General features: G+C 54.2%; 1 protein-coding gene and 1 non-coding gene across 2 annotated transcripts in view; both read left to right on the top strand.

Annotated features, from left to right (window-relative positions):
- The first annotated feature begins 348 nt into the window (after positions 1 to 348).
- On the top strand, positions 349 to 421 carry TRNAV-AAC (transfer RNA valine (anticodon AAC)). Its single transcript has one exon. It is a non-coding gene; the product is annotated as a tRNA-Val (tRNA).
- Positions 422 to 4,345: 3,924 nt separating this feature from the next.
- ASS1 (argininosuccinate synthase 1) overlaps positions 4,346 to 14,913 on the top strand; it is a 51,200-nt gene continuing 40,632 nt past the window's right edge. Inside the window, exons 1-3 of the mRNA XM_006205421.4 lie at positions 4,346 to 4,540; positions 11,381 to 11,490; positions 12,817 to 12,885. Coding sequence (XP_006205483.1) covers positions 11,386 to 11,490; positions 12,817 to 12,885 — 174 coding nt within the window. The 5' untranslated portion in view covers positions 4,346 to 4,540; positions 11,381 to 11,385. The remainder of the gene's footprint in view (positions 4,541 to 11,380; positions 11,491 to 12,816; positions 12,886 to 14,913) is intronic.

The raw sequence follows: 14,913 nt of genomic DNA on the forward strand, positions 1-14,913 counted from the left end.
AATAAAAGTTAACTTGTTCACCTGTGAAAAACATCTAAGAAAAACCTACAACTAACATCACGCTTAATGGTGAAAGACTGAATGAATGCTTTCCCCTAAGATCAAGAACAAGGCAAGGATATCCACTCTCACCAATTCTATTCAAAACTGCACTGGGGTCCTCACCACTGGAATAAAGCCAGAAAGGCACAACCCTAATTCAGGGGGAAAGTAAGACTGTCTCTATTCACAGTTAACTTTATTGTCTATATATAAAACCCTCAGATATTTACAAAAATCTACTAGAGTTAATCAGCAAATTTAGCAAAGTTGGAGAACACAAGGCCAATATACAAAAATCAATTGCGAGGAGGGTATAGCTCAGTGGTAGAGTGTGTGCCTAACAAGCACAAGGTCCTGGGTTCAATCCCCAGTATCTCCATCAAAATAAATAAATAAGTACAACCTAATTATCTTCCCCCTAAATATAAGGAAATAAATATTTCAAAAATAAATTAAAAATTACAAAGTTAAAAAAAAAGAAAATGAGGACTTTTGTGCCTCTCATCCTGGCCCCAACCTGCCAGGTCTTCTTCTCTAAATAAAAGACACGGGCATTTGCCTAAGAGGAGGCCTCCACCTGGCAAGTCATCCAAGGTGTCCGATAGATATTCATCTCAAAGCTGGGCTCTGGAGCAGCCATACCTGTGACCCCAAGAAGCCCTATCTCTTCTAGCATGAGAGGTGATGCCACAGACCCCAGGCCTTTCCCACGATAGCCACACATCCTTTCCGAGAGGAGCATATCCAGCCCCACCTGGTCCATTTACAACACCTCATCACCTGCAGGGAACTTATGAAACTCCAGCTCTTCTAGCTCTGGGTCTTGCTAGTCTCTATCCTTATAAGATTCTCTCCTGAGACCTCATATCAAATTAACGAGCTTTTTTTTTTTTTTTAACACTTGAAGGTATATATTTCAACATTATCTCATAGATATACATCTGGTTTAAAACAAAAATTGTTTAATGAATTCACCACCAATGAAGGTCATCTCAAGTTGTAGACTGACCTGTCTTTCTCATTGCTCATGTAAACACCAATTAATAAATGTAAATTTTGAATAAACAGTTTTAAGTTTGTTTAAATGCTGGAAAATTTAAGAAAATATAAATAAATAGAGAGGTAGACCATGATCATGGATTGAAAAACTCAATATTGTTAAGATGTTCATTCTTCCATAACTGATAAATAGATTTATTGCAATCCCAAATCAGAATCCCAGCAGGCTTTTTCTATAAACTGACAAACTGCTTCCCCTATTTACATGGAAATGCAAAGGACCTGGAATAGCCAAAACAGTTTTGAAACAGAACGAAGCTGGAAGATATATACTATCTGACTTCAAGTCTTACTGTAAAGTTATAGTAATCCGGATGGTGTGGTATTGGCATGAGGATAAATACATAGATTCGTGGAACAGAAGAGGGGATCCAGAAATAGACCAACACTTACATGGTTGATTAGTTTTCAACAAAGGTGCCAACGCAACTCAGTGGGGAAAGGGAAATCTTCAACTAATTTTGCTTGAATAGTAGGGAATTGATATGGGGGGAAATGAACCATCCAAGGGTTTTCAGAAGGGAGGACTCTCTGGCTGTTGGGGGAGAAAGGATTTGGGTGGGAGGAATGGAAGAAGCAGGGAAACTATCCAGGAAGCTCTGACAATGGTCTGAGTAAGGAAGATGGTAGATCAGTGTGGAGGAGGCGGAGGTGGAGTGACAGGGGTAGACTCTGGATGTTTTTAAAGGATATGAACCTCTTAGACTCCAGTGTCTTAGTTTCTTCATGTGGTCAGGCCTAGGTGCTGCTATGCTTTTAGTGGTGTCACCCAAGGTTACTTACCTGGGAGGTGTGCGGGCTCCTTGAAGAACCTTGACCTGAGTGTGGGTAAAAGGCAAAGGTCGTGGTGGCTCAGCCCCAAGGAGGGGCTCTCCTTTGGCCACGCCCCCCCGCCGTAGACCCAGGAACTGCTCTGCAGGGTGAGGGCTGGGGCAAGGGGCGATGTCTGCCTGGTAGACGGAGGGGTGCAGGTGGGAAGTGGCTCACCCGGGAGCTGGCCAGTTCACTCTCACCTTGATTCGGGCCTCTGGGCAACCATCTCCCCTGGTGCTCAGTGGGTGAGGCCCCTGCTGGCAGTTGGGCCCCTGTTTTCCTCTCAGGAGAGCTGTGACCTCCCTGCACCTTATGTCACCAATGCCTGTGCCTCAGGAAGGAACAGTCCTCCAGGACTCTGGGCTGGAGCCATTTCTGCAGCAGGGAGTAAAGTTTCCCCACAGCCTGTGACCCTGGGACTGAGACCCTGGCTCCTCTGACAATTCAGCTGAAGCCTGAGCTGGAGCAGAGGGTTTGAGCTGGACCTCCAGACCCTGGGCTCTAGTCCTGCTCTGCCATCTACATGCTCTATGGCCTTGGGGAAGATACACCCTCTCTTTGTGCTGGAGGCTCTTGTCTGTAAAATGGGGTAACAATAATAGCGACTTCACAGAGGGTAGTTGTGAGAATCAAATGCACGTAAGACTGAAAGAGCGCTTGGTGGTAACTATGAGGGTTGTGGTTATGGCGCAGATCCGCCAGGTGTCCTAGGGAATGCTGACCTTCCCTCCTCTTCCACCTCTAGGCCTCCCACCCATCCGTCCTAGACTAGCAGGAACTCAGTTCTCACCCCACCCTCTTTCTAAAGTCTGGGTAATGGGGCTTCTCTCTGGGGCCACCCCTGACTTTGGGGATCTTGGAGAACATTAGCCTTACTGCCTAATTTTCCCCCTCCACTTCCTCTGCAACAAGTCTGAGGAGGTCCCTATCCATCCATGGCCTCGCCAGTGACATCTTAAAGGGAGAAAGGAGGACCAAGCACAGTCAGAGGATGGAGACAGAGAATACAGGGCAGATGCTCCCTGCTCTGCCAGGGCAGCTCTGCAGATGAGGAACAGAGGCTGCAGGGGGGGGAACCTGCCCGAGGCTGCAGGACCCCTGAAGGCGTGTTGTTTTGTGGCTGTTCTTTACTTGCTTCCTGCTAGTGTGGAAAGCCACCAGCTCTAGGAGGCACAGGGGTGGCCCAGTGGGTGGGCTAAGGGGGCCAGCCCCCATCCCACTCCCGGCAGGAAGGTGCCTCAAGTCTCCCCGGTCACCCAGCACTACAGGGCTCACAAGGGCCCCCTCGCCATCATGGCCATGTCTGGGGTTTGTGTGCCAGAGGCTGGGGGGCTCACAGGGAACTGTGGCTTTGCTCATAAGTTGGTTTGATACCTCTTCCCTCCTGAAGGACTCACAGCTACTGAACTGGCCGATGTGCTTGAGTGACTGGGCAGGGGTGTCGGGCAGTGGGATAGGGGGCTGGCTGGCAGAGGGGCTGAGGATGACAAAGTGGGCAGCCTTCACCCCTCTCCACCAAGGGTCCATTTCTCTGGCCGCTTCTTGGTTGCAGGAAGGGGCCTTGGACAGGGCTGCCTCCCTCACATCACCTCCCCCGACCTCTTTTCCAAGACGGCTGAATGGCTAACCGGGCCGCGCTGCCTCAGGGCCCCCACCTCCAGGGGGTTCAGGGCTGGGAGGACTTGGGAAGCTGGCCTCTGGGGGTCAGTCCTCACCATGGTGCCGCCTTGCACAGGTTGGGACCTGCTGTTTTACTGGGTTGTGGCTGCAGTGACTGGTACTTTGGGACCTATAAACCAGTCTGGCAAACTTCTGACACAGAACCTTCTGAAGGCCAGACTGGGGTCACAACTCCCTGTTTCTTTCTGCAGGCAAGAAGCTTCCCCTCTATGAACCTCAATTTTCCCTACTGCTCAACGGGTTAGCAATCGGCCCATCTTCTATTCACTGTTTACTGCGTGCCCTCAGGAGTTTGGTCAGGTGCCAGGCTCTGGGGGGACAGCCAGGAACCAGCCCTGGACTGAGGGATGCAACCCTGACCTTCTCGTGCCACCTCGGTTTTCTCACCAATACAATGGGCTCCCGCTCGCAGGGGCTAGAGTTGGAGGGAAGGGAGGAGCTTTGAGGTCTGTAGAAAGGCCAGCACTGGACAAAAATGGGCATGAAACTCGGGGGCCTGAGGGACTTTTATTCCCACTGCCACCAAGAAGAGCTCGAGCGTCAGGGCCAGGCGGCAAATCTCTGGCAGGAGGGCTGTTATCCTGCCAGTTGCGCGGGTTCCAGCCCCTGCTGCGCCCAGGGGAGCCTCCAGCCTAGCGGCAAGATCCTCAGGCCAGGGCGGGAAGGCCCCGCGCGTCATCGGGAGGCTGTGCCGGCCCGGCGCGGGGGCGGGGGAGGGCGAGGGGAGGGGCGAGGAGGGAGAGGGAGGCTTGGCCCCGCCCACCCGCAGGTGGCCGCGAACGCTGAGCGGCTCCGCGAGGGGGCCGGGCCCGGGGGCGGGGCCTGTCGCGCGCGTCCCCTGACTTGTCCCCGGCCCCGAGCCCTGCCCCCGGCCCCGTGCTTATAACCCGGGATGAGCGCCGCAAGCAGCCCTGCTCCGCCGCCTGCCGCCGCCAACTAGCTCCCGGTAAGAAGTCCCCTTCCCACTCACCAACCTGGGTCGCCCTCTCGCCGGATCCCACCGAGGAGCAGAGGAGGCGGCGGGGAACGGACTCCTGTTGCTCAAACGCCTGGCAGCCGGGGTTCCTAAGGCCGCGGGGATGGGGCAGGGGCGCGAGTCCAGGGGTCTGAGGGGCAGGTCGGGTTACTTGTCGCCTTTGCCAGGAAAGGTCCTTTCTGGATTTTCCCTGTCTGATCCAGCTTGCTTTAGGCAGCGAACCCCACAAATGGAAACCTTGAAAGTCCTAAAGGTGTGGGGGTTCCCAATTCTCAGGTCCCCTCTCTGACAATCCCCCTTCCCGTCTCTGCCTCCGCCCCTTTTTCTCTGCTGGAAACCAGAGTTGCAGCCTCACCTCTGCCGCTCGCCCCCGGGGCTTGGACGTCGGCCCCTCCCACAGCCCCAGCCTCAGTTTCCCTTGGCTCCAGGCTGCCGGCTCCGGTGCCTTGGGTGTGACGGGGCGCCTTCCCCTGCAGGGGGCGTTATTCGCCCGGCGCTGCCTTGTGAAAGGGATTTGCGTTCTCTGGCCGGTGGGGTCGGTGGCCTCGTCCGGCCTTAGTGCCCGGTTTCCGGCTGTGGGAGCGGCCGCTCCGCAGGAAATGTTTGCATTCTGGTTGCTGTTGCCTTTGGCCTCTTGGGCGACTGCGCCCTCCAGAGAGGGAGAGTCTGTGAAATGGAGGAAACTCCTCTCCGATCCTGCCTGGGCCCTTCCTGAGGAGGTCCCGTGACCTGGCCACCTCAGTGTTCCTCTCTGCAAAGTGGGGCGTCTCCTCCAGCGCAGCGCCGTCTGGCTGCGCATCTTGGGCAGGAACAAACCTGTTCTCTCCCCAGGGATGGATCAAATAGGCCCTCGGCTTTGATCCCTTCCCTCCACGCCCAGGCTGGTGACAAGAGAGGACAGGTTCTGGACGCCAGCAGACCCCAGCCCCCAAGGCGGGCACGGCTCCACAAATGGGTGAGGCTTTGGGTCAGCCTCCCAGATTCCCAGGCCTCAGTTTCTCCACTGGACATGGTTGGCACAGGCACAGGGCCCAGGAAACAGTAAGTCTGTATACTGTTGAGAGAGTCCATTCATTGTGTCTGGGGAGTGGCTCACCTGGTGGTGTCAAGCTGGGTGCTCAGAATAGGAGATGGAGTCCCTGCGTTCCTACCCTGGGTTCTGGTGGGGAAGGGAGACAGTAGAGGCAGAAACAGCCACAAAGGGGATGGGAACTGGATAGGAACTGGAGGAGTCTCCTTTCTAAACTCCCTCCTCCTTCCATCTCCCTCTCAGAGCCCAGGCAGTGGGGCCAGACCCAGGTGGAACCACCTGTGCGTCGTGCAGAGGAGAAATCTGGCTGTGCTGAGGGCTAGTGAATGAGTGGTGAATCCTGCCTGCTAAGCGCCTAGAGCCCAGACACGCACAGGGTAGGGTGGAGGAGGGAGGCCCCCACGCAGCACAGTCAGAGCTCCCCTGAGTACTCATATGTGCCCCCATCAGCCGCCCGCCCGCCCTGGGCTTGTGTGGTCAGTTGCCTCTGATGGGAATGGTTTTTCCCTGTCCCGGGGCCCCGGGAGCCTGACTCGGGGTTGGGGGCCAGGCCCAGACTTACCTGCTGTGTAAGCACTGTCCCGTGCCCCATCTCATCTTCGCCCCATGGGTCCTGGGAGGCAAGCCAGGACAGCCAGATACCTTCATTGGAGTGCTGAGCACGCAGCCCCTGAAGTGAGCTCCTTGCCTGTGGGCATCCATGTGGAAAGAGATAACCTCTGTGGAATTCAAGGTCTAAAGCTCTGATTTCTGCTGAAACACTTTGGGCAAAGTTGATCTTTCAGGCCTTGGCTCCTTCCTGTGGGGCAGACACCCTCCCTAGTCTTGGGACAGGTCAGGGACCTACAGGCATTTCAATATAGTAGAATAAATGGATGAATGAACACAATCTTTCCTCCAGAGCCAAATGCTCTTAGGAGAGGGTGTGAGTGTCTGTCACCCGGGTCTGATGAGACCTACTTAGTCTTCCTACCTGCTACCTTGGGGCATCCTCATTGAAACTGGAGACTCAGTCTTCCTAAGCCAAGGCTGATGCCCAAATGACTCCCCCAACCCTAGGTGGAGGAAGTTTGCTGGAGTGCAGGTGTCCCCAAGAGAGCCCAGTATTCCTGATTTGATTCTCAGTTCCCAGGAATTTGCAGCTGAAAACCAGCTCAGTATGTAGCCCAGAGTGAGCCTGCTGCCCTCAGCTTCCTTATCTGTCAGATGAGAAGAACATCCTTCCTCTGGGTCTCGCCAAGGATGTGCAGATGAAATGAGCCGAGTGTGGCAAGCAAATGCTCACGCTGCACCCTGACCATAGCACCTGCTGGTGGCATGTGGAATTGCAGCCTAGCTCTATTCAGACGCCAACCAGGGCAGCAACACGGTGAGAGCTGCAACCCTAAAATGAGGAAACCCCTTAGTCACGGAGAGATTCTATGGTCTAAGTGGACCTAGGGTTTTACAAAATATTCTAATGAACCCAGCTTAGCTGAGTTAGACTGTGAGGGAGGGTTTCCAGAGGAACATTCATGTGGCTGTAGTCATGACATACAGAAAAATAGAATACCGATTGGTGTTGATTCATTGAGGATTTTGTCTGCTGGCGGACAAGGGAGGGGGAGACAACCTGTGGTTTTCTAGGGGCCAGAAAGTATAGGGCAGAGAGCAGTAAAGGGCAGGTGGCCTGCAGTCCCTCTGGGCTTCGGGCCCAGCACTGCTGTCCACTAGCTGAAGACCTGTGCAAGTCACACAAGCTACCTGAGCCTCCGGGTCATCATGTGTAAACAGGTGGTAATAATTGTTCCTCCGTGAGATGATGCCCGTGTGGCACTAAACATAGTAACTGCCTTGTCATCCTTCTGGCTTTGACGTTTCAGAGCCACATGGATTTTCTTAGCGCTGAGCCACTGCCCAGGCTGGCCTGACATGTTCACTGGGAGCTGGCGGGATGGCTCTGGCTGCGGCCATGGAGAATGCCCCCAACCTTGCCAGCTGAGGCCAGGCAGGCAGGCATCCTGGCATGAGGCCTCCTTCTTCCCTTCCCAGGTGTCCCTCTTCTGGCAAAGGATGGCTGGGCTGGCACTGGGGCCTGGAGACACGGATCTTCTTGCCAGCGGTCATGTGCCTGGGAGCTAGAGAACTTGCCCTGGCTCTTTCGTGGAGGGTGGAGTGGCGGCAAGCCTGGGGCTGGGGAAGGCTGAGTCTTCAGGCAGGAAGCCCACTGTCCCGGGCTGTCAGAACCAGAAGGGCTTTCAGATTGTTGTGCGGATGGTGATACTGAGGAGAGCGAGGGACTTGCCGGAGGTCAGCCGTGGTGGTGGCGAGCACAGTCTAGTGGGCACAGGCCTGGTGCTCAGCTCTGAGCCCTGGGCTCCTCCCGGAATCTCACTAAATCCACAGTCACCCTGTGGGAGGATGAGCTGTTCTTGCTCCCATTTTGCCGGTGAGCAGCATAAGCTGCTTGAACCCAGGCCTGGAGACCCCAGCCAGCGCGCTTTGCCCGCAGTGAGGCTCACTCAGCGGACCTGGCTGCTCTTCCCTCTTCGACTCTCCCTCCCCCTACACTGGGGCCTCAGCCTCTTTTAGTTTCTGCCGAAGGCTGGGGCCCCATCACACAGGGACCAGGCTGGCCGAGGGAGGAGGGAGCTTCACCAGGAAGGCAGGAGCAACGCCAGGGTCAGAGCGCATCATTTTCTCAGCCCACCTGCCCAGCTAACCTTCGTATGTGTACATGCAGGGCCAAACATGCCCCCCACCACGTGTGTGTGCACACCCAGATACCCACATGCAGTCTCAGGTACACACTCCAGGGTAAATGCAGGCATGCACGTGCGCGCGCGTGCACGCACACAAACACACACACACACACACACACACACACACAGCCTGGCTGGCAGGAGGGGCTCCAGAATTTCTGGATGACAGCATGCATGGAATTCCAGGCCTGGAGAAGATTTTAACTCTCTCTCTCTCTCTTTTTTTTTTTTTTAAGTTTTTTTGTGCTTTTGTTCTAGTATTTTTTTTTTTTTGATGGAGGTGCTGGGGATTGAACCCAGGACCTCGTGCATGCTAAGCACACACACACTAAGCACCATTGAGCTATCACCCGTCCCGCTTAACCCTCTCTTTGAACTGACCTCCATACAGTAGAATCAGCAGCATTGTTCAGAGTGCCTGCCACATGCCTGGCACTGAGAGATGGTCCCTGTCCCCACAGAACTCACAGTGGGGGGCAGGGGCAGTTAGAATAAAGCATGATCTGCTATGAGGGGCCACGCCCAAGGCACGGTGGGATCACTGGGGCAGAGCAGGGCAGACCCAGATGGTCTGTCTCCATGAGCTGCCCCATCCCCCAGCTCGGTGCCCATCGTCTGGTCCCAGTACCTTTGAGAAGTGGCAGAGCAGAGGTGACCTAAGAGCTGGGTGAATCTTGGGCCCACATCATGTCTCCCTGTCTCGAGCCCAGCCCAGCCACTCCAGGGTGTCTGAGCCACCTGCAGTTTCTCATACCACACTTCATCCCAGGGACCCAATTCCCTGCACCTTCCCAGAGAGGCGTAGCCCCATACAGGAGTCTAGCTGATCTGAGTTTAAATCCTAGCTCTGCCATTTAGCAGCGAAGCAAGGCTGAGCCTCAGTTTCCCTGTCTCTAAAATGGGAATAGCACAAATGGAAGACTCAGCTTTTAATGGATGTTCATTATCTTGATTGTGGTGATGACTTTACAGGTGTAGACACATGCTGAAACGTACTAAATTGCATGCTTTAGACATGAACAGTTTCTTGTATGTCAATTATATCTCAGCAGAGCTTCACAAATATGCAACGATACACTCCCCACCGCAACAACACCACCAACACTGTTGCACACAAATACACGGCTGGGAGCACACAAATTCCTGGGGCAGGAGACAGGACAGATGGCTCTGGGGCTCCCGAGTCTCCCTGCTAAGTTGCCCCTAGGGAATTCCAGGGCCTGGGTAGGCTGGGTTCAGGGCCTCTGGTGTCACCCGGCTGCCGGGCCAGGCAGCTGAGATGACATCGAGTTTGCAGGGTGGTTCGCTGAGCCATCTAGACAGATTCTGGAAGCTGGGACCCACACCTTCAACCCTAGACACCTCCTACCTTGAGACCTTCCTGCCTCCCTCTCACCTCCCTCCATCCATCCTGGATGGCCCGTTGCCTGGCTGCTGTTGCCATGGGCACATCTCCTGGCCCCAGGGTTGGAGTCTGCCTGGCCTGGGGCAGCCTGGCAGGTGGTTGAATGTCCACAGAAGGGGAGAGATGTGGACATCCGTCAGACCTCCATCCTCACTGTTCCATGAGGTGGTTCCCTTTCTGAGTCTAAAGGGCAGCACAGACTGTGCATGGGTGTCCACAGCCTTTCCCAATAGTGTCTGTTAAGGACCTTGGTCAGACTCCAGTGTAAGCACTCCCACCAGACACAAGCATGGCCCCAGTAAGTGCAGGGTGCTGGGGCCATGATAGCCTGGATCCAAATCTGCCCTGCCACCTGCTGACCCTATGACCTTCATCAAGTGCCCGTCTTCTCTGACCCTCAGTCTCCTCTTCAGCAGAGTGGCCATAATAAGAGCATATACTCTCAGGGCCATATGGTGAGTGTTGGGGAGGCAGGGCGAGCCCTAATGCAGCCCAAGGGTTCAGGAAGAGCCTTCTGGGCAGAAGGAACAGTGGCCACAAAGGTAAGGAGTCTGGAGGCCCTAGTGCCTTCTGGAAGCTTCAGTGCAGCTGAGGAGAGGGAGGGACAGTATGGGACACATCTGTTTCTGCTGCGGAAGGACAGATCTATTATCCATGTACATCCTGGCTGCAGAGGCGGGACCCCTCTGCCTCTCCTTCCCCCTCTGGGCCTTAGTCTCCCTATTTGCACACAGGAGAGGTGGTCTCTGAGCTCCGCCCAACTAATCATTTCAGAGCTGAGCTCACCAAGGGAGGTGCTGGTGTTTCCTCTCTCAGAAGTACCTGCGTTTGCAAAGAGCCTAAAATTCCACTGTGTGAAGGTTCACTGGGCCCAGATGGGAGAGGTCCAGCGGGGCAGGGCTCTGCCCCCAGCATCCTTTTCCAGCCACACCTGGGAGGCAGCCTTGCATGCTGGGAGGAGCCCAAGTTCTAGAGTCAGACGCAGACATGTGCTCTGTGACCTTGAGTTGGCGATTGACCTCTCTAAGCCTCAGCCTCTGCCTCTCCAATGTGCATGGCAACACCTACCTCATGGCATCATAGTCGGGGTGCAGAGTGAGCCACACGAGACCCCCAGGGCCATGCCTAGCACTGCCCCAGCTTAGTAAGGAGCAGTTCTGATTGGAGTTGTATGGGCTGCTGCAGGCTCTAGGACATGGCCCCTCCTGTCTCCGGATGCTGTGTGTCCTTTGCATCTTCGCCTTGGCCTCAACAGCTCAGCCTCTGTTGTCTTCTCCAGCTGGTGGGGGATCAGCTCCAAGACATGCCTCCCCCTGCCAGCCCCAAACGCTACTGCCAGCATGCCCAGGCCCCAGCTTGGTGTGTGCAGCGTGCAGGGTCAGGGTCCCCTGGGGGCGGGGTTGGTCAGGGATGGAAGGGGAGTAGCTGCAGGAAGGAACAGCTCCCCAGCTGGCCCTGATGACAGAGGAACACCCTGTTCCGAACCCCGCAGTGAAAGCTAGTGGGGGGTTTAAGACTGCCCAAAGCCGAGGCGGGGGAGCTGGGGGACAGGCCAGGAGGGAGCTGTGTGCTGGGGCCAGCAGATAGGGCTGGGCTGCCTCCGGTCACTCACATTCTGACTCATCTCCCTCCAGACGAGATGTCCAGCAAAGGCTCCGTGGTCCTGGCCTACAGTGGTGGCCTGGACACCTCCTGCATCCTCGTGTGGCTGAAGGAGCAAGGCTATGACGTCATCGCCTACCTGGTGAGTGCGCGCCTGGCACGTCTGTCTTTCCACCTATGGTCCTGCTGCTGTGTCACACGTCCAAGCCTGGCTTCCCCGCTCTAAGCCTCCGGCTGTAGAGAAATGCTTCTGGTTGTGCTCCGTCCCTGTCTTCTTCCATCAAGTAAACATCTTTGACGTCCCCGGGTCTGAGATGCCCCCAGAGCACGGAGGAGGCCAGGCTCTCCATGCGAGTAACTGGACAGGGAGCACGAGCTTGGCAGAGTTGCTGGACGAGCCTGCCCAGGGAAGGACCGTGGGTCTGGGTCTGCTGAGTGGCTTTCCCTTCCCTGAAGTCCACTGTCAGCCCCCAGTAATCCAGCCAAGACTGGAGAATCCTACACTGGCTAGGCTGGAAGGTTCTGTTCCCAGAGGAAGTGGGCATGGTGCTCTGGCAGGCAAAGTTCAGCTGTTTCAAGAACGGTCTGTCTGCAGCTAAAGCCAGTCTCCCATTCCTGACGGAGCCAACCCTGTGTTGCTCGGGTTGGGCAGCGAGGCCCAGGGAGGGGCAGCTCCCTGCTCACAAGTCCCCAGAGCCTCGAATTTGAGCCGATGCAAAGAGCCCGGGGTGTATTCATCCTGCCCTCAGGGGCACAGCGGGGTGGACCAGATCCCGGGCTACCACTAGGCAGATGTAAAAGCTGAGTGACCTCAGAAAAGCACCTGCAGCTGGACTCTGGGAAGATTCCAGAGTCCGTTGAGCAGAATGCAGGGGCAAGGTCTGGGCAGGAGGCCAGAGTGCAGCCAGCAGAAAAATTGCACTTGTCTAGACGGGGCTGTGGGAACCGGAGGTCAGGCTCCAGCAGGGGGACAGCTGGGCACACCCAGCACAGGCCTCCACCTCCTGCCGACCCAGGTGCCTTGGGAAGGTCAAGTTGCTGCCCTTGGCTGGGCAGGGAGCGGGGAGTCGGGCAGTGGCCGACAAGCTGACCTTTGTACTGGTTTTGGGGGAAGTTTGTGGGAAGAGATGAATGGGTTCAAGGGAAGCCTTAGAACTTCAAGACGGTGACAGCAACTGTCCCAGCCCAACCGGCAGCCGAGCTGCCCAGGGCCAGCTCGGTCAGCCCTTCAGGCCACAGAAACTTTCCCAGCACGCCAGGCAGCTCCGATTATTAGCTCCAAAAGGGATTCCGGCTTCTCCAGACCCTGGTTTGTGCCCTTTCTCCTTCTTACTGTGACTTCAGCCATCAAATGGAAGCCACCTCCGTCTGAGAGCTGTGGCGTGTGAAAGGCACTGGTGGGGGGACGTTCTTCTCACTCTTCGTGCTGCCCTGGGGCTGATTGGCCCTCTCTGCTTCTGTTCCTCAGGCCAACATCGGCCAGAAGGAAGACTTTGAGGAAGCCAGGAAGAAGGCCCTGAAGCTCGGGGCCAAAAAGGTACCAAATGGGAGGTGGGGTTCGGGGCTGGAAATGGGACCCGACCTGGTGGAAGCAGCTGTGGGGGTTCCCGTCCCAGAGCTCCTTGTCTCCTACATCCTTCCAATTGGTCCTCTTCCTTCCAAGAGTGTGAGATTGATTCCTTCTGGTTTCAGGTGTGTGATGGCACCATCTTCTGGTCTCCCCCAGCTCTTCTTCCACCCAACCATCTCCCATCCCACCTCCCCATCCATCTCTCTCTTCCTCGTCCATCCAACCATCCATCTATCCATCATCCATCTAGCTGCCCATCCCTCTTAGCCTTCTGTGCCTTCACCAGTCCTTCTATCCATTCAGCAGAATCAATGTGTTGATTGGGCATCTAATCATGTGGTGAGCAGGCCCATATGGTGAATGGGGCCATCGTGGTCCCTGCTCGTGTGGGCTCACCGTATGAGGTGTGAGCTTCCCCCAAGAGGCAGCCCCTGGTCCCTGTGCCCCTGCATTTGGGGGAGTGGGCAGGGGACACAGCCAGGATGCTGTGCAAGGTCATCAGCCCACCTGCCCGGTCAGAACTGGTTCCCCCAGCAGGGCCCTTCTGCAAGGTTCCCAGAACCTGGAAAGGAGCCTGGCGCAGAGTAAGAGCTCAATTGACACGTTAAGATGAACACATGGCGGCGTGAACACCCTCAGCCCTGTGTCCCATCACTGGCCGTGGTCCTTAACCTGATGTCCCTCCGTGGTCGGGTGTCCCTTAAGTCGTGGAGAGGAGAGGAGTTGTCTGAGCAGAGGCTGGGAAGGTAGGATCTGAGCACTTGGAGGTGAGAACGCACTTCTGGCCAACTCATGAGCAGGGTTTTTGTCTAACGATCTGGCTTTAGTTCATTACTCTCGAAAAGCAATTCTCAAAATCTCTTGTTCTCAGTAACTCTCTTCTTGATTTGGAACTTTTATGTTTCTTTTCTTGCATATAACATTAAGATATAGTTCCCATTGCTTTTCGTTCTCTTTCATCCTCTGCTTCGTTTTTTAAAAAATTGTTTTGTTTTGAAATAATTACAGACTCACAGGAAATTGCGAGAATAACACGAAGGATCCTGTGACCCCGCTTTTACGCCCTTAACGGTTATTTATTTATTATTTTTTAATGGAGGTCCTGGGGACTGACTCCAGGACCTCATGTACGCTAAGCATGAATTCTAACAGGTGGCAGTTTCTTAAAGATGAGTGTGTTGAGGAATCTGAAATGGTCACAATGAATTTTTCATGCATTAACATCCCCCGGTCCATCTTGCGCTCTGAGTGGGACCTTTTACCCACACAAGGTTGCATAAGATCCATTGGTCATTTGAAAAATATTGTTTCATTGAGTTATGCAGATCCTCCAAATGTTGATACGTTTTATTATAAAATAGCAAAACATCACATGTGTCGATACAGGCAGACCTTAGAGATAGTGTGGGTTTGGTTCCAGAGCACCACAGTAAATCAAAGAACACGATGAAGCAAGTCACATGAATTTTTTGGTTTCCTGGTGCAGACTTTACCGCAGTCTATTAAGTGCGTGATAGCCTTATGTCTAAAAGAAAACAAGGTACACACCTAGAAAATATTTTATTGCTCAAAAATGTTAAGCATCATCTGAGCCTTCAGTGAGTTGTGGTCACATCACAGATGACTGATCACAGATCATCATATGAACATAATAATAATGAAAATGTTCGAAATATTGTGAGAATTACCAGAATGTGGCACAGAGACCTGAAGTGAGCAAATGCTACTGGAAAAATGGCACTGACAGACTTGCTTGGGGCAGGGTTGCCACAAACCTTTAATTTGTAAAAAAAAAAAAACACAGTATCTGTGAAGTGTGGTAAGATGCAATAAAACTCACATCAGAAGTATTAGGAAGCTGGCAAGTTCATGGTGTCAGATACAAGTTTTCCATAATTCTAATTTACTGAAAAGCTTGGATTTTATCATTGGCAACAAATACTCAATTTTCCTTGAAGTGACAGGCTCACTACATTCAGTTTTATGAAAATGTTG

The sequence above is a fragment of the Vicugna pacos genome, chromosome 4 (genome assembly GCF_048564905.1).
Source record: "Vicugna pacos chromosome 4, VicPac4, whole genome shotgun sequence".
NCBI classification, from domain to species: Eukaryota; Metazoa; Chordata; class Mammalia; order Artiodactyla; family Camelidae; genus Vicugna; species Vicugna pacos.